The sequence below is a fragment of the Pelodiscus sinensis genome, chromosome 2 (assembly GCF_049634645.1).
Source record: "Pelodiscus sinensis isolate JC-2024 chromosome 2, ASM4963464v1, whole genome shotgun sequence".
NCBI lineage: Eukaryota > Metazoa > Chordata > Testudines > Trionychidae > Pelodiscus > Pelodiscus sinensis.
This window is the reverse complement of record NC_134712.1, coordinates 22,325,485-22,351,136: the sequence shown is the minus strand read 5'-3', so window position 1 is coordinate 22,351,136 and position 25,652 is coordinate 22,325,485. Positions and strand designations below refer to the sequence as shown.

Sequence of the window (25,652 nt, the reverse complement as noted above, 5' to 3'; positions counted from 1 at the left end):
TTTTCTGCATGCTACATGCCTAGGGGAGGTGGCCCTCCATTCACTGCCTGCATTGCAAGCACAGCTCAGACAACTCCCATTGGCTAGAAAATGGCTAATGAGAGCTGTGATATTGTACCGGGGGCAATGGCACCATGTACAGCTCCTCCATCCACCGGGGCGAGCAGCAGACTGTGAGCACATGACCCCCGGGGTGTGGCAGCTGCCTGAAGCATCCGCTGGGCCACAGGACAGTGGTAGGCCATATGTGATAGTTTGACAGCTAGATCCGGCCCCACAGGCTGTATTTTGCCCACTTCTGCCCTGGATTCAGAGTAACTTCAGACATCAGAACCACACTTGCAAGCCTGACAAATTGGCGCCAGCATTAAGCCTGAAGCACTCAGCTTCCAGGTGACTCAACTATCCTCTGAAAGGAAAGCAAAGTAAGACATTAAAAAACTGAATGTGTGGTTTATTATATTTAAGATTCTTTTTTGTCTATAGGGTTTAAATATGTCTGTCACATAGTTAACAGTAAATTAATGTAATTTTACATGTTCAGTATTTTGATACACAGTACAGGACTACAAACATGGCAAAGGAGCACTGGAAAAATTAATATTTCCTCAATGCAAGTATCGATTCTGCAGCACCACTTAAAACTGACTAAGGATGCAAGCTGCAGTATTGTAAGCACACTAAAACCCCAAACTTATATTAAACATTAGAGAAACAAAACAACTGTCATAAAGGCTTAATATTTAAGATTTGATACAGGATTAAAATACTAACATTTTTAATATCCTGGTTTCAAATTAATAAATATAAAAACAATATAAAAATATACACCAGTTGATAAAAGGATGCGCTGAGTAAAATTAGAAAGTTAAATTTCACTTTCAAATGTATGCAGATATGTCTTTAGGGAGAGAATTTCTGTGTAACTTCGGCTGGTCTTTCGGAAGAAGTCCAAGCTCGTAAGCTGTTCAATGTCACGCACTCGGGCAGTGTGCATCTTCAGGAGATCTTCAACCCATCTGGATTCTTCCTCTGCACTCTGAAATGAATACAACTGGATTTAATTTTCATGCAGAATCTGACCTCTTTTTGAAAGTGTGTTCCACCTTTCCTAATTAGCTAGCTCCATCACACACAACATATTCACATGCTCTTCTATTCAAAGTCAATTACTGGTAAATGAAAGATGGGGGGAGGTATAGTTTTGGGTCAGATCTTAATTTTAGGATTTTGATTCAAACATGGCCAAAATATTTTGTATAAGAATTGAAGTTACCTGAGAATGAATAGTTGTAGATCTCTTGGTGAGAAAAGACAGGGGCACTACTAGGAAATCTGTTGTTCACTCAATATTTGTCATTTTGTAACAATTGCATGAAAGCAGCTTGCAGTTTTGGCATTATATTGTCTAACTAAGTTCTAGCCCTAGTTAGGCTTTGAACCTTTATCACAAACTTAAGCCCCAGCGTCATTCTGACATGACCAGCACATCCTTGCCTCATCTAGTTAAAAATGCCACTGTACTCTTTTAATCTTCCACAAATCCTCACTAAGAAAAATAGTGACATCCAGCATCATATGCCACCCTTCCATGTAACTAGCCCAACTTGTCCAAGAATGGTCATACTGGGTCAAGACCAATGGTGCATCTAACTCAGTATACTATCTTCCAAAGGTGGTCAATACCAGATGCTTCAGAGGGAACATACACAAAAGATAATCACTGCTAGTTGCCCATTCTCAGCTTCTGTCAAAATTAAGGTTAGGGACACCATCCCCGTTCTTCCTGGTTAATAGCCATTGATGGACCTATTCTCCATGAACTAATCTAATTCTTGTTTGAATCCTGTTATAATCATGGACTTCACAGTATCCTCTGGCAAGGAGTGCCAAAGGTTGACTGTGTACTGTGTCACTTTTGTTTGTCTGAAACCCGCTACCTATTAATTTCATGTGGTGATCCTACTTCTTTATGGGAAGTGATACATAATACTTATTTACTTTCTCCGGTCATGATTTTATAGATATCTATTATGCATTCCCTTAGGCCAGTGGTTTCCAAACTTTTCGAGCATCTGAATTCCTTTTCAATCTGTTAAAATTTTACAGACTCTCCAAGGGGAGTGGTGGGAAGCAGCAGCCAGCATGTCCCGAGCTCCCACCCCATCCTTCCCCTGCCCATCCACAGAGGATACGGCAAGAGGGCTCTTGTGGACAAAGGCAGCTCCTGCCCCTGGCACTCCACCCTTTGCTGGGCACGGAGCCCTGGAGGAAGGGGGGAGGGGAGTAAGGATTGAGCCCACCACGGGACTGGGAGGAGGGAAGACTGGAGCGTAAATGGCAGTGCAGCTGGCAGTGGGAGGATGGATGGATGGTGCCCCCTGGGGTATCAAGATTGCATCCCGAGAGTGGGAGGCAGTGTGCATGTAGTCAGGCATGAATGGCAAGCCCTGGGCGAGAATTGCCTGGTGGAAGGTCCTAGTTCTGCGGTGGGCCTGATTCTTACTTTTCTTTTCCTTTCCTAAACTTTCTGCAGACCCCCTACAGTACCATCACAGACCACCAGGGGTCCGTGGACCACAAGTTGGGAACCCCTGCCTCCCCCTATGCACTTGGTTGCTGCTGCTCTGCTTCCCCTGTCAGGAAGCGAGGGCCGACACACGCACCACCTGCATTGATTTCTCCTCTACCCCTCTCCTGGGCAGCTAGGAGTGAGAAGTATGCAGCACGCTGAGCAATTTCCCCTCATTCCCTGACAGTCAAGGGACACAGAGCAGCAGCAAGCTAGTATGTGCAGCTGCAGTGACACCCCTCCCCATGGTGCCCTTGCTCCCCTACACTCACCCATATACACCCAGCCCTCTGCCCTGAGCCCCCCATGCCCTCAGCTCGCTGCCCTGACTCCTGCACCCCCCGCGAGCCTCTCCTCACCCCCAATCCTGACTACTGAACACTCCCAGCCTCCTGACCAGAGCTCCTCCTCACCCAAGCTCCTGCCATGACTCCTGCTACCCCCTGCCACATACATACCTCTGCCCTGAGCACCCGCCCTCCCCCTGCTCCAAGGACTCCCCCCCCCCCCCGGGGGGGTTCCATGCAACAGTACCTGTAAGAAACTTAACTGTTTAAGAACCTTTGAAGAGGGACCTTATATAATCTCCCCGGGGGGAAAAAGAGCTAGACATGGAGGGTAGGGATAGGGTCCAAAGTGACCTAGATAAATCTGAGGATTGGGCCAAAGAAATCGGATGATGTTCAGCAAGCACAAGAACAGAGTCCTGCACTGTGGATGGAAGACTCATGTGCTGCTACAGGCTGGGGACCGACTTGCTAGGCAGCAATTGTGCAGAAAAGGATCTGGGGATTACATAGATGAGAAGCTGGATATGAGTTAACAATGTGCGCCCTTGTTGTCAAAAAGGCTAACGGCATATTGGGCTGCATTAGTAGGAGCATAGCCAGCAGATCCAAGGAAGCAATTATTCCTCCCAGCACTGGTAAGGCCACATCTGGAGGATTGTGCCCAGTTTCTCCCCGCTCCGCCCCAGAAAAGATGTGGGCAAATTAGAGAGAGTCCAGTGGAGGGCAAGAAAAACGATCAGGGGGTTGGGACACGTGACTTATGAAGAGAGATGGTGGGAACTGGGCTTATTTAGTCAACAGAAGAGAAAAGTGAGAGGATCGAGTGAGAAGCCGTCAATTACCTGAAAAGAGGGAGAGGGTCCCCAAAGAAGATGGAGCTAGGCCATGAGAGGCAGAGGAAGGCAGTGACGTCCCAAACTGCCAGCCCTGCTCTGCCCACATTGCATCCTCAGCCTCCACCCCCTGCATCTCCCCCAGGGCTGCCTGGGATTCAGCCCTGCCAAAGCCAGGGCTGCATGCTGCCCATCCACCCTCTCCCCCATGCTGAGGTGTGGAAGGTTGGGGGCAGTCACCTGCTGGGGAGGAGTGACTTTGACCTACAGTGGGGGGAGCACTTGGCAGGGCAGAGCTGAGGGTGGCCATAAGCAAAGCAGTTTTCAGTGGTGGCAAATGACAGAACAAGGAGAAATGGTTTCATGTTGCAGCATGGGAGGTCTAGGTTGGATATTAGGAAATACTATTTCACTGGGGGGGGGGCGTGAAGCACTAGAATGGGTTATCTAGGGACAGTGTTTTTTTTGTAAGAAAAAATGGTGCTGGTACTCTGGGGGGGGGGGGGGGGGGATTTGCGGCCCCTTTAAGAGCTGCCCAGCTTCCGCCCCTTTAAATTATGCAGAGAAAACAGGTGCCGGTACACTGTCCCAGGGTGTACCATCACAAAAAAGCACTGCCTAGGGAGGTGCTGGAATCTCCATCCTTAGAGGTTTTTAAAGTCCCAGTTTGACAAAGCCCTGGCTGGGACAATTTAGTTGGGGTTGGTCCTGCTTTGAGCAAAATCAATCTTCTATGATTGTATGACCAAAAAATATCAGATACACAAGAGGCCAGGTTTGTGGGTGGGTCATGACAGCCAGTAAGTGAGAGGGGTGAAGCAATGAATAAGTTACAAAGCAGGGTTCTAAAGTACATCTCTAGGACTCCATGCCAGTCTGTTTTGATTTGCTATTTTTTTCAAAGACAAAACTATTTCACTTTTAGCTCTGTGCGCCCATAGAAAACTAGACTAAAATCTAGATAAATTTGTCTGTAAGACAAATCTAGATAAAGTACAAAACAAAAAGAAAAAAACGCCCTACTTATTTTACAAGAACTCAGTGAATCCAGCATGGCAATACACAAAAACAGGAAATTCCCTGCTTGGCAGTTTGCTCAAGTCTGGAGATCAACTATAGAATTCTACAGTATCAACTTTGATGCTATAGAATACTATAACTGGAAGGCACCTCAAGAGATCATCAAGTCCAGTTGCATGCTCTCATGGCAGGACCAAGAACAATCTACATCATCCTTGATAGAGGTCTGTCGAACCTGCTCTTAAATATCTCCAGTGATGAAGATTCCACAACCTCCTTAGGCAATTAATTCCAGTAATTAACCACCCTGACAAAGTTTTTCCTAATGTCCAACCTAAACTCCCTTACTGCAATTTAAACCCCATTGCTTCTTGTCCTATCAGAGGCCAAGAACAATTTTCTCCCCTCCTCCCTCTGACACCCTTTTAAATACCAGAAAACTGCTATTGTGTCCCCTCTCATCTTCTCCTTCCCCAACTAAACAAGCCCAATTCCTTCAGCCTTCCCTCATAGCTTATGTTCCCTAGACCTTTAATCATTTTTGTTGCTCTTCTCTGGACTTTCTTCAATTTCTCCACATCTTTCTTGAAACATGGTGCCCAGAACTGGACACAATACTCCAACTGAGGCCTAATCAGTGCAGAGCAGAAGAATGACTTCTCATGAGTTGCTCACAACACTCCTATTAATGCATCCCAGAATCAAGTTTGCTTTTTTTGCAACCGTGTCACACTGTTGACTCATATTTAGCTTGTGGTCCACTGTGACTCCGAGATCTCATTCTGCAGTACTCCTTCCTAGACAGTCACTTCCCCATTCTGTATGTGTGAAACTGACTGTTCCTTCCTAAGTGGAGTACTTTGCATTTGTCCTATTAAACTTCATAGTATTTACCTCAGACCATTTCTCCAGTTTGTCCAGATCATTTTGAATTATGACCTTACCCTCCAAAGCACTTGCAACCCCTCCCAGTTTGGTATCAATTGCAAATTTAATAAGTGTACTCTCTATTGCATCATCTAAATCGTTGATGAAGATATTGAACAGAGCCAGCCCCAAAACAGACCCCTGTGGAACCCCGCTTGTTATGCCCCTCCAGTATGACTGAACTGTTAATAACTACTCTCTGAGAAAGGTTACCCAGCCAGTTATGCACCCCCTTATAGTAGTCCCATCTAGGTTGTATTTGCCTAGATTATTGATAAGAAGGTCATGCGAGATCATATCAAACGCCTTACTAAAGTCTAGGTATACCAGTCCACCACTTCTCCTTTATCCACAAGTTTTGTTATCCTATTAAACAAAGCTATCAGATTGGTTTGATAGGATTTGTTCTTTACAAATCCATGCTGGCTGTTCCCTATCACCTTATTTTCTTCAAGATGTTTGCAAATGAATTCCTTAATTACCTACTCCATTATCTTTCCTGACACAGAAGTTAAACTGACTGGTCTGTAGTTTCCTGAGTTGTTCTCATTTCCCTTTTTATAGATGGGCACTGTGTGTGACCCTTTCCAGTCTTCTGAAATCTCTCTACTATGCAAATGTGTAACAAATTTACTCGTGAAAAGTTAATCTGCCTTCTTAGTTTTTAAATGTTCAGTCTTCTAAACTGGAAGTCATACTCTGTATTCTAAATTAAAGGGACAAAGCTCAAACAGAAACATTGTTAGATTATGAAGCTCAATTTTTAGACCATTGAGAAGACCTAAAATATGCTAGTAATTCTAGAAAAGGATAGTGACGTAGCATATCACAGGACTGCGTTAGGATCTATTCTAAGTTCTTTTATAGACCATCTGTGTGAACCTGAAAAAGTCAATTAACTGCTCTGCACCTCAGTTTCTGCATTGACAAAATGGGGATACAACAACTGTATTGCACATGGCTGCTGTGAGGTTTAATTCATAAAATTTGTGTAGGTCATCTTTCAGTTCCGACTAGAACACAAGAACACAGAGAGATAAAGGCCGGGGAGGAAGTAAGCTGGGAAAAGAGACCATTTTTTTAAAATCTCAGAAATTTTTTTTGGAGAGGTTAAGGATATTACTTCTTTTACCCTACACTATTCACCCATACCTATAGAATGGGAAGTTGGACACGGCCAACTGTCATTTGAATCAGATGGAATACCATGGTTCAAGGACACATCTGATACAGTGATCAGGATGAACACCCTTTTGCCGAATTACATTTTCTCTAAATAATTCAGTTAAAAAAAAGTAGAATGGTTCTTTATTAACTTCCTTGACAAAGCAGTGAATATTAGCAGAAAGGCTAAGGCCTACAGTACACATGAAACAAGATGTGTGTGCCAAAGAAGGAGTGGGTACAGGAATAAATCAGAGCAGAGGTGTAGGAAGCAGTGAAACTAGAAGAGCGTAGAAGCTGGAGCTTGACTCACGGTAAAGGTGCTTGATAGATAAGGAGGACAGTGTTCTAAGCATATTGTGGGTGGAGTTGGAAAAATTACTCCTACTTGGTACCTGGAACAGGAGCTCTGGCTTTGTGTATCAATACTAAATGCACCATAAATATTTTGACTTGGGAAACAAAGCAGCCTATAGAGAAGAACCCACGTGGAAAAATTTCTAACACAGAATGTAGTATTCCACTGCTTTGTTCTGTGCACTGGCTCTCCTGGTGTTTGGACCATGTTTAAACATTCAGATGTTAACATCTAAAAGCCTTATACAGACTGGGTCCACTGTATTTTCCAGGTTACTGCAACTATAAACAGTTGTACCTCTGATCTAAGAGAGAAAAAGTCTTTTGGCCCCAGGAAAACTCAGGAACAGGTAGAGCATCTCTTTGCTGCTGTTGTGTTTAAGTAATAACTATGTTGTATGAGGAGTCACCTGGAACACCATGGCAGGCAGACACTATAAGGATGCAAAGCTGAATCTCACAACAGCCCCTTCACAAAAACATCTGATTGTCAGCCTTTATATTGAACTTGTCTAGCTGTGCAGCTCCAAGATGACTTCATTAAAAGTTCTGCCATATGTTATGACCCTATAAGTTATTTACTGTGCTGCCAAATCATTGCATCTACATATCACATCTAGCCATTTTCACATGTGTAACACAAAATATATTTTTAAAGATAGCAGTCCCAAGTTCTTTTCCAGTTTTGCCATCAATTCATTACAAGCAAGACATTTTGGTTTAAATTTTTGTAAGTGTTCAATAATATTTGTTTAAAAGCTAGAGTGAATCACTAATTTTACTCATAGCCATGGCCAGACAAACTAGTTATGGAAACTAATATAGCAGGGCCTATTTGAACTTACATTGCAGCTCTCTTCATTGTCAGGACGGTGGGGAAATATGTATGAAAGAACAGAGAGTGGTCCATCACATTTATCAGCAGGCTGAGTGAAATCTAAACAGCTAGTTATGATACTGTAGTAATGAGTTGGAACTGGAACTGAACTGCCTTCCACGTACCTAGGTAGAAAATGCAACACAAACATTTAGCAAAAACTGATAAGTGTACTCCTAGATAAGACATTCCTGTGAAATGCTATTTGTACGGAGTGTTGTCAAAGTACTCATTTCCATCTTCACAGACAGGTGTCCTCTTAGGTTAGAATGTGAGTAAATGAAGGTACAGAAGTCACAAACGGCACGTCTACGCTAGGAAATTATTTCAAAATAGCTAAATTCAAAATAACTCCCGAAATAACTGTTTTGAAATAAACTTATTCCTTGAGGAAAGCAGGAGTACAGATTTCAAAATAACCAGCCCATTATTTCAAAATAACAGGCTTGGTAGTGTGGACACTCTGCTTATTATTTCAAAATAAAGGGGACTATTTCAAAATAATTCCCTAGTATAGACCAGGGCTAAGAGGCTCCAATTTCTGCATAGTCTGATTACATTTGAAACATCCTACAATTAATTCTTGTTACCCACTGATCCTATTTACAGGGCTTCAATACAGACCAGAAACCAAGCAAAGAGCACAATTAATCAATATTGGGGTCCAGATTCTGGACTCTTCAGGAAGGAGAATTACTTTAATACCTAAGAAATCTTCAAGTGAGCACAGCAGCTCTACCTCAATGTCAGGCTCTGCAATGAGGGATAAGGCTGGAATGCCTTCACCCTCCGGTTGTTCCTGGACCCCACCAGAATTGTCCAATCAGTCACTGATATTATTCATAGATTGTATTGTCAGAAGGTGTCCATATAGACCTCTCTGTTGCAGTGGCATTGACAGGGCCTGATAAAAGTTTCACCTCTGCCATTCAAACCTATTATTTCTGGATACCTGCTAACTAAGGAAAGCAGATATTGCCGCAGTTGCACAAGCATCACAAGATTTTCTTTGAAACCATGAGAGCTACAAACATGCTTTTTAAAAATGAATATTGGGATTCTAATGTAATTATTGGGATTCTAATGTAATAACATGACTCCAGGAGCTGGGGCTTCAACAAGGGCCTATCATGGCTGTCCCTTACTTTCTCTTTGCTCCTACATAACAGTCCATAGAATTTCACTCAATTCCCATATGAATTCCAGTGGCATCTGACTGAACTAGATGGAAGCAGCCATCCTTCTACACAAGACTTTAAAAAACTGATTACAAAGGGAGACAACTGAACTGGAATTCATTTGTGAATTAAACAGTATCCATTTAGGATTGGATAAAGATCTGCACTGAAAAGACCATTTCCCTTCTCTGGATATTCAGATCTCCAAACCGAATGCTGTGAATGACCCAGTTCCACACTGCCTTCATTAGCTTCATTAACATAAGCAACTTCTCCCTTATATATATACACATACATACATACATACACACTCCTGCTTCTGTAACTTCCACTCCAGTTCATCCGATGAAGAGGGTTTTGCCTACAAAAGCTTATGCCCTAATAAATCTATTTGTTTCTAAGGAGCCACAGAAACAACCCACCCCTCTCTTTTTTTTGGGGGGGGGGGGAAGATTTATGTATTTAACTCAATAACCCTATTGTCCTTAGCATTGCATTGCAAGCAGAATTTGCTCCACTCTTACAAAGTAAAAGGTATAATAAATTACAGTAGTTACTGATGTTCCCTGAAACATAAATCAAAGTTGCCATCTTAGGAAGGATGAATGAACACTCCCTCTCAGAATAAACACACCACAAGGTAGGGAATTCTCTGATAATGGGTAGTTCCATTGCTGTTATCTGGAACAGAGTGAATTACTTTTTAATACACACCCATAAAAGTATTTAGTCCTGAGAATCTTCCTTTTAGCAAGATATGCAAGAATCAAGAAACGTATCCTTACCAGATCGCACTAACCAGCAAATTTATTGCCTTCAAGGAACCCGATTCTTAGTTTTAACAAGTTAGCACTTTGTACCTTAAGCTCAAATAGCAACTGGGAAATGCTGTCTTGCTAGATAGTCAGTAAGAACAGTTGATGCATTTAAATATAAACTCTTACTGTTTTATCTTTTCTGGTGTGTCATGTAAACCATCGTAGTCATAATCAAAGATGGGTCCACTTATGACATTTACACCATTCCGTTCAGTTGCATACCTCTTCACCAAAACCCTTTGAAAATAATTCCATACCTCTGTGCAAAGAAACAAGATTAACTTCAGTGAGCAAACAATGCTTACGAGTTTCTAGATGCGCTTTTCTTGCAAGGATAAAAAAGCCAGATAGTTGTCATTCATATCATGCATGCAGCTATCAAAGGCATTATTGTAGAAGCACAGAATCGCAAGACTGGAAGGGACCTTGAGAGGTCATATAGTCAAGTCCCCTGCACTCATGCAGGACTAAATATTATTTAGACCAGGTATAGCATTTATTTATTTTAAGTAAATAAACCGTGAGCCAAATCTGAACCATCAAATGCTTTTGAATGGACCCCAAAATCTTTTTATTTACTTATCAATTATTGTTAGAGTTTTTAATTATTTTCTCTGAAGTCTGGATCTTGACTATACCTTGACCAAGAAATTTAGACTTTGACCATCCTTGCTTCAATTTAAGCCCACTGCTTCTCTCAGTTCTCAAAGACTGAGAATAATTTCCCCCCATCCTCCTTATAACTACTTTTTATGTACTTCAAACTTTATGTCCCCTCTCATTCTCCCCCCCCCCCCCCCCCCAGAATACACAAATCCAGTCCTTTCAATCTGCCCTCACAGATCATGTTTGAGACCTTTCATCACTTTTGCCTTTCTTCTCTGGACTTCAAAGTAGGCAATCAGTAATGATTTTCCAATGCATGGTCACTTTTACTATGTTATTAATAACCAATTGTAACTGATAAAATAATATTCGGTCAGTCATTTTGCTGAGAGAGAGTGACAGACAGAGACAATGAATTCATGCTACTATGGTTCTTTTGGGTAATGCTGATCAGTAATTTAGCTCCTGAACCATTGCTCTAGAGGAAGTTTGTTAGATTTCTTTGTGCTGTATTCATTTTTTTTCTGATGAGCGATAAATGAAACGCACATTGCCATTCTAAGGCTGGCATTGTAATAGACCTTATACAGACAGCTTGCTGTTCCTTCCCTAGCAGTAGAACTGAGTATTCACACACAGGCTTTCAATGTCGTTGGCTATTTGCAAGCATTCCAGTTGTGTTTTTAGTATCTATTTGCATCAATGCTATTCCCCTCCCCCTCAAACAGCACAACGTTTCAGTGATGCTGTCATTAGAGATTATAAGTTTTGTTATGCAATTAAAGAAGGTCCTATCTAAAAGAGCATGAAAGGCACATTATTTTCAGGTAAGTTTCCTCATATATCAATTGTTTTAATTTCTGTAACTGCAATGACTTAGTTATACTGAGACCTATTACGGAAGACCAGTGTCTTCTGAAGGATGTAGACAGATTGTCATACCAGACAAGATATCAACATTCTTCTTCCCTTAATCTAAGTATCTTCACTTATAAAAGATGGAACAGAGATCTAAATATATTAAAAAGGTAAAAGAAAGGAACTAATAGGAATTGTACCTAACCAAAGCCCATTGTAATGTTTTAAATTAATGAGCTGTTCACTCATACGGCCTCTATTTTCCCTTACTATTAATTTTTAAATCTCTTTACAGGGACCTTCTCCCTCTGTACAGAACGTGCATACTTCAGATAGTAATCATGATTTCTGCAGTATCAACTTTTCCATTGGAGAAACCTGTCAGTTGTTAGGGATGTCAATATCAACTTACGATTTAAAAAAATTATACCACAATACAAGCAATTTATGGTTGTTTGGTCCTATGATTATATTCCTGGAAACAGCATTTTAAGAAATCATGATTTCAGAGTAGGTAATCAGTCCACTGCTTGGTCAGGTAACTGTCATTCTGTCACCTTTGTCAAAGTGCCTTAAGTATATCACTACTTGCTAATACCCTCCCCTCCGGTTTGAAAAGGATCTCAGAATTTTGAGGTTTAGCCAAACTCCTTGGTCTAGAATTTGGGTAGGAAATCTCACAAGAGTTGTTTCCTGAGCCTCTTCCAAGACTTTCTGCTGTCAGCCAAGCCAGAAATGCCACCAGAAGAGCCTAAAAGTTTGCTACAATCCACCAAAACTAGAAAGCAAAAAAAATAAAGCAAAGATGTATTTGTTTAGATGCATTTAGTGCCATCTGTGATGAATCAATTTGGTACAACTATATTCCTGTACAAGGTATTAACAGAGGCCAGCTGAAATTTACCCACTAAACCTCTATATCAGCTCATTCTACAGTTCAGTAGTAACGTAATTTTTGAAAGATATCCATACCAGTTCGTTAAGCAGTGCGCAGAATCAGCTGTAAATGCACAAGCATACTTACTTTTGAAGGCAGGATACATAGGAATGATATTTGTTATTAGAAAGGCGTCATATTTAGCTTCCGCAGAGGAACTTAATTCTGAAAGTCATAGAATAAGACGTGTTAATGTGACAGTTCCTAGGGATAATTTCAGAGATTCAAGGAAAATAAATTAACTAAACAACTGCAGGTAGTAATCAAAAGAAAGATGACCTTCTAAATGAGACTCTGAATTCTATAATGAGATGACTGAATTAAGTTAAACAATTTTTTGGTATTTTGCATGACATAGGTCCTAGTTGCAAACTTCCACCAGCTAAATTTATTTCTATTTTTCTCATTCTCAGGAGGTGTGATCACTGTGGTGTGTGTGGGGGGTGGGAGGGCTCACGCTTCCAAGACAGAGAAGTAGCCGTGTTAGTTTTAAAAAGCAATGTGTACTTTATGCAATTAACAGCAGTGGGAAGATCATTTCTTGATTTTTTTTTTTTTTCTGAACAGTTTCTATTCTGTCTTGGAAGTTAAAAAACAATGAATGGTCCTGTAGCATCTTAGAGTTTTTGTGGGCACAACCCATTTTTTTAGATGGTTGTGTCCACAAAAGCTCATGATACTGTCTACATTTTTTGTTAGTCTCTAAGATGCTGCAGGACCATTGATTGATTGATTGATTGATTTGTTTTTAATTTTTTTTTTCGGTTAGACTATTTCAACCCTTTCTTTAATAAATCAAAGAGGAAGAAGTCATCCCACCAGGCTGCAACTGTCTGCTCAGGCATTAATTCTGACTAGCATATACACCTGTCCTCGCAGAGACTGAAGCAATGGTAAGCAAGTCAACATGCGTGAGAAAATCCTGATCTCTCTTTACAGACAGGCAGAAATATAGTCTCGTTAAGTTTCCAGACTAAACAATTTTGTCTGTGACAAAAAAATTCAGATAGTAGCTGTGTTTCTCTAACATTCTGAATTGAAGATTTTTGGCCAGATGTTCAACTGGTGTATATTGGTGTAGGTGCATTGAATGCAAGAAGAAGAATATCAAATTTTTCCAGCTCAGGCTCAACCCCCTCCTTCATCGTTACTGCATACACAATACATGCCAGATTTCAAATGAGTCGAACAGTATTTGATCTGATCATCTCATTTCATATCCAGTGATTTTAAGTCCAGAAAGGAACACTGATCTTTGGCCTTGGTTTGGCATGAGGTCAGTTTATAGAATTTTAGACTATCTTATAAGTGTTCTTAGAACAATCAGAGTAAATTAATTAATTGTATCTTAATTCCAGTCAAGTTTTGTCAAGTTTCCAATTTAACTTCTAACTACTAGGATCTTGTCTCATCTTTGTTAGACAAGAGCCCTTTATTTTCAGACATCTTCTTCCCTCATATGTACCCTGGACTGATCAAATCACCATCTTTTTAATAATAAACAGATCTGTTTAACTAGCTGAATGGATATTTGAGTTACCGAACTTTTCAAAAGCAGGGACCCAACTAAAATTTATACAGTGGTCAAAAATCATGTGCACTTAAAACTGAATTACATTTAACTGTTTCATTGGCTTATTACAGTCTCTCCAGAAGAAAAAACTAGTAATGGTACGGCTATCAAATATCTCTTCAGTGACACTGAAAAGCTCTCAACTCCTCCAGATATGGTGCCTTTTTCACATAAAAAAAAATTTCCTAGCAAATGAGGAGATAAAAAAAATCTCTAGGAATAAAAAGTAACAGCATGCAGAGTATCTCCTTTATATTCTACACACGTTCTATTTAAACTTACGAGGTGGAAAAAGGAATCCATAAGTCATTTGTTTATCTGCTCTATAGGCTGAGCAGCTCTGACTGTTTCCTGGAGAAATACGCAGATCTGGCCTCACGCAGTTAGACAGATGCTCGGGGACACCAGTTACCTCTGCCTGCATTGAAAGGCACACATGGAACCAGCTGTCAATATCATTCCCAACAAAAGTCAATAACAAGAGCATGAGACTTGTTTAGATCTACCATTAGTGAAGAATGTTATTTGAAGCATAATCATTTCTAATAGCCATCAGGTAAGATGGAAGATCCTCTTTACTATAAAATATATCCATCAACCACTATAGTAAAAAAAACTGTTCCATGACACGGAGATAGTCTACTTCAGCAATCTAGGGACAGGAATTTCCACTGGAAACAACTTGATAAAACTAGCTGATTATAATGCAGAGGAACAAATCCCGGGTGAAGCCGCATACACAGTCCTTGAGCCTCGAAATTCCACTTTTTTATGCAGAGTGCTCTCTATAATGGAAATCTACGTGATTCAAAGCAGGAAAATCCCTGTAGGAAAGGGAATTTTAAGACTCCTGGAATACAGCTACCAGTGATATTATATGACATTTTTCAAAAGCAAAGCTGAAATGGACCTGTTTTGAAATAGTGTACGATGTCCAGAGGGGCATCAGGAAAGTTTCACTGTAGCCACTTTCAAAGTCTTGGTGATGTAAGATATTGTACTTTGTACGATAAAGTACTGCAGGACGTCCATACAGAAGATGTTTCTCTAGAAATTGGAGGAAGCTACATTAACTTATATGAAGACACACTGCCAGAATCAATTTATCCAAAACATGTTCCTTTAACAGGCAAATCCCCTGTGTTGCATCCAGCCTAAATAACTGAGCTGACTACTATAGAAACAGGTTAGACTTAAAAGGATGAAAAAGAGAAATTCTTCTCATCCCATCCTTCCCCCGGACACAAAGTGTCAGTGGAACTGCTCAGATTCAGAATAGCCTTGAGAGGTTTGGGGGGGGGGGGAGGGGGCATGAGTCAGCAGAGGAACTACCAATCTGCAGCTCTATCCTGGTTTGGATGCTAGACTTCCTGCATATAGAACCATGCCCCTCAAGATAGCATTGGTGAAACTTGACAAAAATGTCCATTTAAATCAGCATCTAGGAGACCAGGGAGTCTATTTCTTTTTTGGAAACACACGCGTCAGTGTTTCTTGAAAAAGTGATTTTTGGGGACGAGGAGGGGCAGATTTCCAGTTTGTGAGATAAGAAAAAATTTGTTCTGATTAAGAATGAAACCAAATTATGAAATGTCAACATGTCCTGCAATCCAGAAATCCTTAGTTTTGGCCAGCTCTCTTAGAGTAAGTATGATTCAAATGTTCCATGTTGAGTTAACAAATATAGACAATTTACAGTAGCCAATTTCTAAAGACTTATACAAGAACAAATTTATTTATAGTATGCTAATGAAAATTGACAAAATGTTGAGAAGTTACAAAAAAAGAAAGATCACAGTTTCAGGAGGTCAACTAGTATTGTGGCTCTTGTAGATTGTTCCCATTATTTAATGGGTACGGAAGGAAGTATTCCTTCAAACCAATAGCACAAATTAGTTTAAACCAAAACTGTAGAAGTATGCCTATCATGCACTACTGATAGACTCCACTGTGGGGGAGAGAGGAGAACATAGTTAAATTTTTTCATGTGGACATTGGTTTAGTGACAGGCATAGCAGCGGAACTGAAGATAGTTTAAAATGCCAGGCTTAAATTTTATTTAGTGCCTTATGTTTTATAATCACCCATAGAAAAGCAATTAAACTTGCAAAAGGCAAGGAACAATTTTTATCTATTAAGAATGACCTGCACCAATTGTCTGTATTATTAGAATTAGGGAAAGGAAAAGATTTATCAAAAGTGTAAATAAAGTCACCATAAATGCCTGACTGGAGATAACTCAGGATCCATTCCAAAAAACCTACAAAATTTGATAGACTAGAAGTTTATGAAGGTTGGTCCATCTCAAGCTAACACACACGGCTAATGGAATTTAGCAAGATACTAGAAGGAACTTGCACATTTATATTGGTAAGAATATCCCTGTGTTAAACATTTAAATGTGTGAATAGTCCCATGGGATCCTTATATAGGTAAATATTAAATAAAGTCAGGGTTTGTGTTAGCAAACTTGGTATAGAGTGGGGTTGCAATGGCAAAGAATAGCTACAGCCTCCTTCCCAAAGGACTAGAACAGTCCAAAGGTTGGGTGTGACCAAGGGTACATTGGTTTAGTACATCCCAGTGGCAGCTTCTATTGAATGGTTCATACAGAGCCGTCAGCAGAAGTTAAAGCTGCCTTGTCAGGGTGGAAATTGTAAGGAAAAATAATCAAAAGTGGGCAGCAGGCTAGGTGATTTGCACAACCCTAGAGAGTCTAGCCCACAGACTTATATCTTACATGTGCTATTTGGTAGAGTTGTAAGAAAAGTTGATTTGCTGTCCAATATAGTCATTAAATAACAATACCAATATAAAGAAAACATTCATATTATTTAGTTTGAATGCTGATTTAAATTTAGTAAACCATCACTGAAAATTAAGAAAATAAATGTTTTATTCACCACCATGTTCCTTACCTTCTGTTCCTTTGATATGAAAGCGCTTATTGAGCTCATCCAACTTGTTCTTTATAAAAAATTTTAAAAAGTGAAAAAAGATTAGCAGCTGAACCATCGGAGTGAGCCTTCTCTGACTTCCCATTTTCACTATTTCTTTAACAAAGTAATACTGGTCCTAACAGCCTGATTGAGAAGGACACATTACACTAAACATTCCAGATATGATAGGCCCTTCACAGCACCCAGGATCAAAAGAATACTGAAATGCTAGATCCTTCTCTTAAAGTGAGAGCATGCAATATATCCCCAACGTCGAAGACAATTATCTGTATTGACATTAGTATGAATAAATCCTTGGGTCTACCTTGTCATCGCAGGTACAGCCCAAATCATATTCAGAGGCAGAAAATGCAGCTACAGGATAGAGCGGCCGTGCAATTTCATCAGGCAGGGTTGGTTTATATGCACTGTTCCTCAGCAAGTGATTTAAACTTCCATGGGTTCCGTTATTAGGAGCGGGCTTTAATCCAAGCAGATCTGACAAGACACCAGACATAGAAGTAGGCTTCTAAAACTGTAAAGGTACTGCACTATATACATCAATAGACAGCCCCTATTTCCTACATGGCTAGAAACAAGACATCAACTACTTTGCACCTCATAAAGTAGAGAGATTTTTAATGTAACCAAAGAATAATGCGAAGCCTTTATCCACAACATGGAAGCCTGCTGGGTAAATAGGCAGGGTTGGTATTTTTCATAATAGGAACAGTAAGGTTTATTACTATAGCTTGATGGAGAAACTGCTCATAATATTCAATGCTTCTATTACAGTCTCAGAGGGGTTGCTGTGTTTTCTGCAAAAACAATGAGGAGTCCTTTGGCAATCTATTACTTTCTAAGGTGCCAGAGGACTCCTCATTTTTGTTACAGTAACCCCATGGACACATTTACATGGTGGTGAGGGGGAGGGGAAATATGACACCTGCAGCTGTGAATCTCAGAATTCAAGGAAACTGACTCAGGCTCACAGGGTCCACGCTAAAGGGCTTGGGACACTCAGACACTGAGACCTGGGGAGGAGGGGAAAGTCAGAACCCAAGTGGGAAAAATCTACATTGCGATATTTAGCCCCATCATGAAGCCTTGGAAACCAAGTCAATTGACCTGAACTCTTAACACTTGCTGCCAGTGGTTGGGATGGAAGAGATTTGCAGAGCAGATGATTCTTATTGGAACCACTAGGGATACAACGGCTTAAAGGGCAAACCTGCAGCATGCTTAGTTAAAACCTGATGGTGCGATCAACCTGAAAATACTAAAAGTCAAACTGATACACAACTTTCAACATCCCCATAAACTTTGTTGGCATCTTTTATCCAGGAATTCCTGGGACTGTACAAACATTAAGTAAGTCACACCATTGGCACAGAGGAAAATGGTGTCACACATTTGAAGAAGAGGGAACAGAGATAAGGAGCTGTTAAATTATTTGCACAAAGGCACCTGTGCTAATGGCAGTTCTGTTCCAGTGTGATCTCTAGAAGGCTTCATATCTGAAAGAAAGCTCAGTCTAGCTAAAACTAGACACAAAATTTTTAAAAAAATCATCTTAGTTCTATTTCCAACTCAGCTATGGACTTCAGAGACCTCAAGACCAGTTACTTAAGGGAGATGCATTAGCCTCCCCAGCTATAAATGGGAATGATCAAATACTAACCACACAGTTATGAATTAATATCAGCAGCTTCTCTGGAAATCCTCAGATGGAAAGATGTATTGTAAAATTAAAAACAAGATCATAAAAATGATATCACGCATTGCATATTTAGCTTCTCTACTTCATTGCTGCAGCAAGAGGTCTGAAAATAAAATACCACCAACAGGAAGCGCAACAGTGGTAAAATAATGGCCTAGCTGCCATGTGTGGGATGCAGGGCAGAAGCTCTCTCTGGAGACAAGTCTTGCTCCCATGGAAAACAGACATACTAGACTCCGTATTTGATATCTGAGGAGCTGCCAGCAGCAACATAATGTGAATGTACTTTACTGGCCAATTGTTGGAGTAAAACAAACACAGGCCTCTGAGCATTCTGTCCTTCCAGCCAAAGAGCAAGCAATACTGTAGTGCAGTACTGGGGGAGAAGGTGGTGACCCTGAGCATAAGCCTACAACAACCTCTGAAAGCTTTGTTGGTAAAAGGAATATATTTTTAGAAACAGAGTAGCTTACCACACATAATGTTGTAAAGTTCAATATTTTCAAATGGAGGTACTTTGGTCTTGTGCTTAAATGTGGGCCCATAGCCTATAAAGACAGTCTTCAAAGAAGAGACACACATGGGAAGAGAGGTTTGTTTTAACTCTTAAAAAAGGGTCCAAGACTAAAAATTTCTCCCCTTATACACCTCCTCCTCCCCCCCCCCCCCCGCTCCTCCTTACGTTACCCTCCCAAAAAGGTTAGTTTGCTGCATATACCTGCATACTATTGATCTTGTTGTCATATCCGTGATCTCCATGGAAGAAGCATTTTCCTGATAGTTTCTTATAAACATCCATGGATTTCCTACATTGAAATGTAAAAGCATAAGTAGTACTGCTGAACTGATAATGCAGTTTCAGAAGATTAAAATTCAGGCTGCCATTTTCAAAAGGAGTTTCAGAAAATTAGGGCCTAACTGCCTCTGACTGGATTTGGGCACCTAAATTCTACAGGGTTTGAAAATCCCAGCCTTCATTCACAAAAAGAATCAAGTAATCTCACGCTGACACAGCAGCTTTGTCCAAAACAATCCCAGAGCAGTTCACTAACTACTATCACCAGCCGAGTGGAACCAGACAGTTCTATTAATGCATTAACAGTTTGAACAAGAAATAAGTACAGTACCCAAATGAAAATCTAGGGGGATGTTTGGTCCTCTTTGGAAAACTGTCAACATAAAATGTTTTAATTTTGAAATGTATTAAAATGTTAAATGGGCGTTCATGTCTCCTTCCCAATGATGCTCACTCAGCACTGAATATATTCGACCAAGGAAGTGACTTTTTTTTTTTTTGACTGACAGCCATTGGGCCTTCCCACTGCTCCCAAAGACTTAACGGTGAATTTTGCTCAGTATTAGTAATAGGCTGTATTGTGCCATCAGTTCTTAACAGAATTACCTCCTGCCAACACCTCCTGTGTTATTTAGACACAGGATCTTTGCTTCAATGGATGGTATAATAAAACTTAATACTGTGCCACTATTTAAATTTGCAACATCCTCTCTTTGAGAGGTACTTGAAAAGAAATCAATGCATATGGGATAACCAGCAACATCTATTACTAGCTTTGGATAACTTGCCATTGCCAGGTGTGACGAAGTGGGAACTTTTGTAGTGTTTTACATGAATTGTTTGTGTATGCCTCTGCTTTCCTGGGTGCTGCATGTTTAAAAAGGTGATGAAAGAGGGTTTGTTGTTGAAGACAACCAAGTGTGACTCTCCTTGCAGCCACCACCAGGACAACTGCATGGAGACGGGGGACCCTTTGACCCACAACCTGGTGACCAAGAGGCCAACCCCAGTTTGGCTGCCAGCTGGTTCTGGCCAGTAGGAAGAGAATGGCCTGAGAGGACCCTGCTGACCTGACCAACCAGTTCCAGCCAAAGGGAAACAAAGGACAGAGGAAAGAGGGCCCCAGTGACCTATTTACCCAGGATGGTAGAGAGAATAGGGGAGGAGATGTTCGGGCTGATGATACTGGATGCTGAGCTGGAAGGAGAGGGCTTCTGGACCAGGGAGGGAGAACAGCCAAGGCTTGCTTAGACACAGTTGAGACTTTATTGAGGGAGGACTGTTCTGAGGGCCGAGGCTATGTCTACACTACAGGGTTTCTGCACAAAAACCGGTGGAGCGTCCATACCTCAAGTACGTTTTTGCACAAGAAAAAAAAAATCAACAGAACAAAGGGCTTTTGCCAATAGAGTTATTCCTCTCCCCATGAGGAATAACTCCATTTTGTACTACAGCTCTTGCGCAAAAAGGCAGGTGTGGAAGCTCCGGAGGGGGTTTTGCGCAAGAAACCCCTATTGGAAAAAGCATAGGTGCTCTGATGGCCATCAGAGCTTTCTTGCACAAGAGTGTCCATGCAGTGTGGATGCTCTCTTGCACAAAAGCACATTGCTTTTGCGATGCACTTTGAGGTCTGAATGCGCTTTTGCGCAAGAACTCTTGCACAAAAGGCTTCTTGCTCAAAAACTCTGCAGTGTAGACAAAGCCTGAGAGTTCCCATGCTGGGTTCAGATCCTCAATCAACCATTCTGTTTTACGTTGGTGGTGAGTCACTCAACTTAGACAATAGGGTTTCCCATTATTTCCTCTGGAAGTGCAGGCCCTGGGGAGCCCCATGTCAAGAGACAAACACACATACATGCACACAGGCTCAGAGGAGGTGCAGTTTTAGGATGTGGAGGGGACTTAACCCGCAGGAGAGAGTGAACCTCCAAGAAGGATTGTCACAGTGAAGAGGATTCCTCCAAGGGACTATACCGGGCCAAGAGTGGCCTAGGAGTCTGACACACCAGGTAAGAGCCCTTTCACGAGGCATAAAGGATCTGCCAACGAAGGGTTCTGGGGTCGGCAGATCCCCATCTAGACTGACGCACTGTGCCCACAAACAGCTGATCAGCACAGCGCAGTGGCCATTTTGATGTAAATGAAGCGGCGATTATTTAAATCGCCACTTCATTTCCCTTTGCCAAGTAAGCTCATCTACATGGCTCCGTCAACGGAGCCATGTAGTCTAGACACACCCTTAGAGATTTGGCTTTTGTCCTTAAAACTGAAAGTGCAAAGTAATCAGACCTATAACTAGAACCGAAATAGTGTTGAATCTTGTAACTTGAGTTAGTTACATTAATGAATGGTCCTTATAGACTAACACGGCTACCCCTCTGAGACTTAGGGTATGTCTACATTTGCCCCCTACTTCGAAGCATACCGAAGTTGCCAATCAAGCCCGGGATTTAAATATCCCATGCTTGATTTGCATGTTCCCGGTTGGTCGCCATTTTAGAAATTCACTAGCCCGGAATAACTGCTCGCGTCTACACGCGGCAGTGAAACGGGAGTCCGATTTAAAGCCCTAACTCAAATTAACTGGTATTCCTCCTGTACTGAGGTTTACCAGCTAATTCGAATTAGGGGTTTTAAATCAGACTACCATTTCACTGTCGCGTGTAGACGTGGGCAGTTACTCTGGGCTAGTGAATTTCTAAAATGGCGACCAGCTAGGAACATGCAAATCAAGCATGGGATATTTAAATCCCGGGCTTGATTTGCAACTTCGGTAGGTTTCATTTGCCTCCCTACTTCAAAGTAAGGGGCAAGTGTAGACATACCCTCAGCTACATTAATAGTGGAGGTGGATGCACTCATTGAAAGGCAGAGCAGCAACTGATGAGGAAAAAAGGAAGTTTGATCGGAGATGGATGGGGGAAAAAACTTGAGTAAAATATTCCTATTACCTCTCTTCCCCATTCTTGTACTTAGAGCTGCTTGGGATTCTTCCAACTATTGTGGGGCAGGGGGGAGAAGAGTCATCAGTAAATGATGATTTGTCTAAACTGTTTGTAGGAACACACTAGTTTTGACAGATAACATTTCAGAGGTCAAAACCAGAGAGACATATTGACCCAGAATAGCCAAAAGCAACTGATATATAGGAGATCCAGGTTCAAACCCTTAGTCTGAATCATGGAAAATCTGGAAGAGAGATCATTGGTTCATCCTGATGTGAAATAGGAAAATTTCTGAAGTCAAAGTTTTGCAGAACTAGAAAACTGCTTCCTGTCTAGCTCTCCATCAACAGAAAGTATTAAAATGGCAGTCCTGAAACTAGAAAGTCATACTTTGAAATCTGAGAACCATCACCAGAAACTGTAGCAGACTAGTTACCATGCCTACTGAAGTTGCGTTCAGTCTGGGAATTGGGATTTCCCATTCACTGCTTTTAGCAGAGATCATTGCATACATACAGGAAACTAAGCATAAGTATCCAAGACATTTACTAGACAAGGTGGTATCCTGGGATGACATAGCTACAATTATACTGCAAAGTAAAGACACTTGTGATACATTGTGTTTGACCGGCAGTAACACACTCAAAAGAGAACTATCATTTCTAAAAGGCCATTCCAAGAGGTGCAAAGAATATAAATCTGTCTTGTTCTCTACCAAAAAATACACTGATTCAGTTTGATGAGAAAAGAACTAACTATACCCGATTTAATACATTTTATCAACAGATCAAAGGAACAAATTGACATTTTAAACACAAAAGGATGTTGACAATAAGAAAAGATTCCTTCTTTTCTAAAGTGCAAAGTAATGGTATAAAATTGCCTGCCTCTCTAAACAGGATTAATTTTTTCCCCTGGCTAATTGCTAACGAATTTTCAACACTGCCTATAACTAAGCTAGAGAAGTCAAGAAGAGACCAAACAAAAACATTCCTCACAGTTTACCTTGCCACATGCCATCTTCTGTCCACCAATAAGTGAATATCCTCAATTCTTCTGTTGTAAGCATAGTGCAAGCGCTTGGGAAGGTGCTGTTTCAAATAAGGTTTAAAGTGCTGGTCTGGCTTTTTACACTGAAACACAATTGTAAAAAGCTATATTATTTGAAGGCATCATCAACACAAGATCTCCTTGATTTCAGCAGTTCAAGGTTACTTAAAGCAGATCTAGTTCCCACACCTTACACCAAAATCTACAAGACCTTTAGAATATTTGTATCTGTGCACCATTTATACAAGAATTCCCTAAGGACTAGTGGCTTTTGAATTATGTTCTATAAGCATCTTTGTTCTCACTATAATGTTCTCTCATGCCACCACATTTTCCACAGTGATACACAAGTGGGTTCATACCTGAATAAAGCTGAATTTCATAAGATTTCTGAATACTAAATAGATAGCCTTTCCAAAAATATATTTCAAGCTGTTTGGCTTCTACACTTGATAAAACAAGGTTTTGACTGAGGGATATCGAATGGATTTTTTCTGCATCTTCCAAGTTCTACGAAAATGTTTACTCATAAAAAGGTTACTTTCCATTTCTGAAGGAAGGAATAAATCGGCTCAATTGAGGGACTCAAGACCATCAGGGAGATTCTGGCTGTGTACTACCCTAAAGGGTTGTAAAAGCTACTAAAGCAGCAAACAGCGGAACTCATGACAAACATTAGTCCCTACTCATGAAGGGCCCTATTTACCACTATCATCAGCTTAATGGTGGTTTTGCTTGACTGAACACAAGTACAGATTACTGAATAAAGCCCCAAATTAACATGTAAATGACCAATATATTATATGTGACAGTGCTGAATACTTACTGTGAGGTTGGCAACAATTACTTTAGGATCATCTGTTAAAAGAGACATGAAGACAAAACAGTCATCTGTTTATTGGAGTCGTAAAGGTAAGCACTCTTTTTAAAAGGAGCCTGGACTTCTGAAAGCTATCCTATCTTAGATGATGTGCAACATATTTTGCAAATACAATGCTCCTTTAATGTGTTTTTCCTTAATTACCCAATTTTTTGGTAGTAGCATTGAGCAGTGTTTTACACTTTGGACCTTACAATAAAAATTTTAAACAAGTGTTTTGACAATCATATATATAAGCTGACAATAAGTCACCTGAGAATTTGCAAAAAGTTTTCTATAAAGATGTTAAAGTACAAGAATAAGCAACCTTATTTACAAGCAATAATTAATAAGAAAACTGATTCTTTTGGCATAGTTAGCATCACACACAACTAAATAAGTGACAAAACAAAATTAACTTAAAAACCACACTAGGAAAGCTTTGGGACTTTACTTCAGGCAAGTTGTACTATCACTTGGACAACCCACATTAAACTCTCAGTCTCATTTCCTCCAGGGCCAGCAAAAAGTATTTCTCAGGACCTGTGTTGGAAGTAAATGAATTACCTTGTCTCCCACCCATATTATTTTGGCTACTAGAGGCAGGGTATTGATTGGCTTTGAAATGAGTCTTATTCAAGCTCAGATATAATCCATAGGTACATCTATTTATTTCAAAAAGGCAAGAATGAAAGTAGTGGCAAGGCATGAAATAGAGTATGGAGAAAGTAGTTAAATAATTTGCCATTTAAAGTGCAAAATCTCTGTTCTAAGTCCAGGGAATGTGCCTATTTGTTTTGTGTTTGACTTGCTCATTTATAACCAATTACAAACATTCAGGGAGAAGGGAGAAAGAGACCCATAGAAAAGATGAATGGCTTAGAAGTGGGTGAACCCCCTCCTCCCCCTCAAAAAAAACCCAGAGGCATTATGCCAGGAACTAGCAATGAGGGGACTGATCATGTCTTTGGATATTCTCAACATGCCCCATTCAGAAGAAAATAACTTGTTCAACATCAGGGGAATTGAAAGAATGATTTTTCCCCTGCTATTTGACTCCTCTTTGCATATCAAATTAAAATACGGTTCATCTAATTATCTGTAGATCTTTAATATGCTAGTGTCTAATTCTGATCCTGCTCCTACTGAAAACTGCAGCAAAATTCACTGGCGTTAATGAAAGGACAATGGATGCTTTTAAGGGGAAAAAAAACCTCTCAGCAGAAGTGTTGCAGAAATATTCCCTCATGTAGCAGATAATAGGTTTGAGAATATCTTTAAAAAAGATAACTGGAATCTTGCCAGTAGTTTTGATAGAATCTACAAACAAAGA

The 25,652-nt window shown here is 40.5% G+C and overlaps 1 protein-coding gene across 3 annotated transcripts in view; it reads right to left on the bottom strand.

The window, feature by feature from the left end:
• Positions 1-437: 437 nt before the first annotated feature.
• ENPP2 (ectonucleotide pyrophosphatase/phosphodiesterase 2) overlaps positions 438-25,652 on the bottom strand; it is a 96,672-nt gene continuing 71,457 nt past the window's right edge. For all 3 annotated transcript variants that reach the window (XM_006130772.4, XM_006130770.4, XM_006130773.4), the window contains 12 exons: positions 24,287-24,318; positions 23,416-23,543; positions 19,388-19,475; positions 19,143-19,230; positions 17,275-17,447; positions 16,929-16,977; positions 14,921-15,057; positions 14,293-14,428; positions 12,525-12,602; positions 10,163-10,295; positions 8,009-8,165; positions 438-1,039 (listed from right to left, as the gene is read on the bottom strand). In XM_006130772.4, the coding sequence (XP_006130834.1) occupies positions 869-1,039; positions 8,009-8,165; positions 10,163-10,295; positions 12,525-12,602; positions 14,293-14,428; positions 14,921-15,057; positions 16,929-16,977; positions 17,275-17,447; positions 19,143-19,230; positions 19,388-19,475; positions 23,416-23,543; positions 24,287-24,318 (1,370 nt within the window). In that variant the 3' untranslated portion in view covers positions 438-868. The remainder of the gene's footprint in view (positions 1,040-8,008; positions 8,166-10,162; positions 10,296-12,524; positions 12,603-14,292; positions 14,429-14,920; positions 15,058-16,928; positions 16,978-17,274; positions 17,448-19,142; positions 19,231-19,387; positions 19,476-23,415; positions 23,544-24,286; positions 24,319-25,652) is intronic.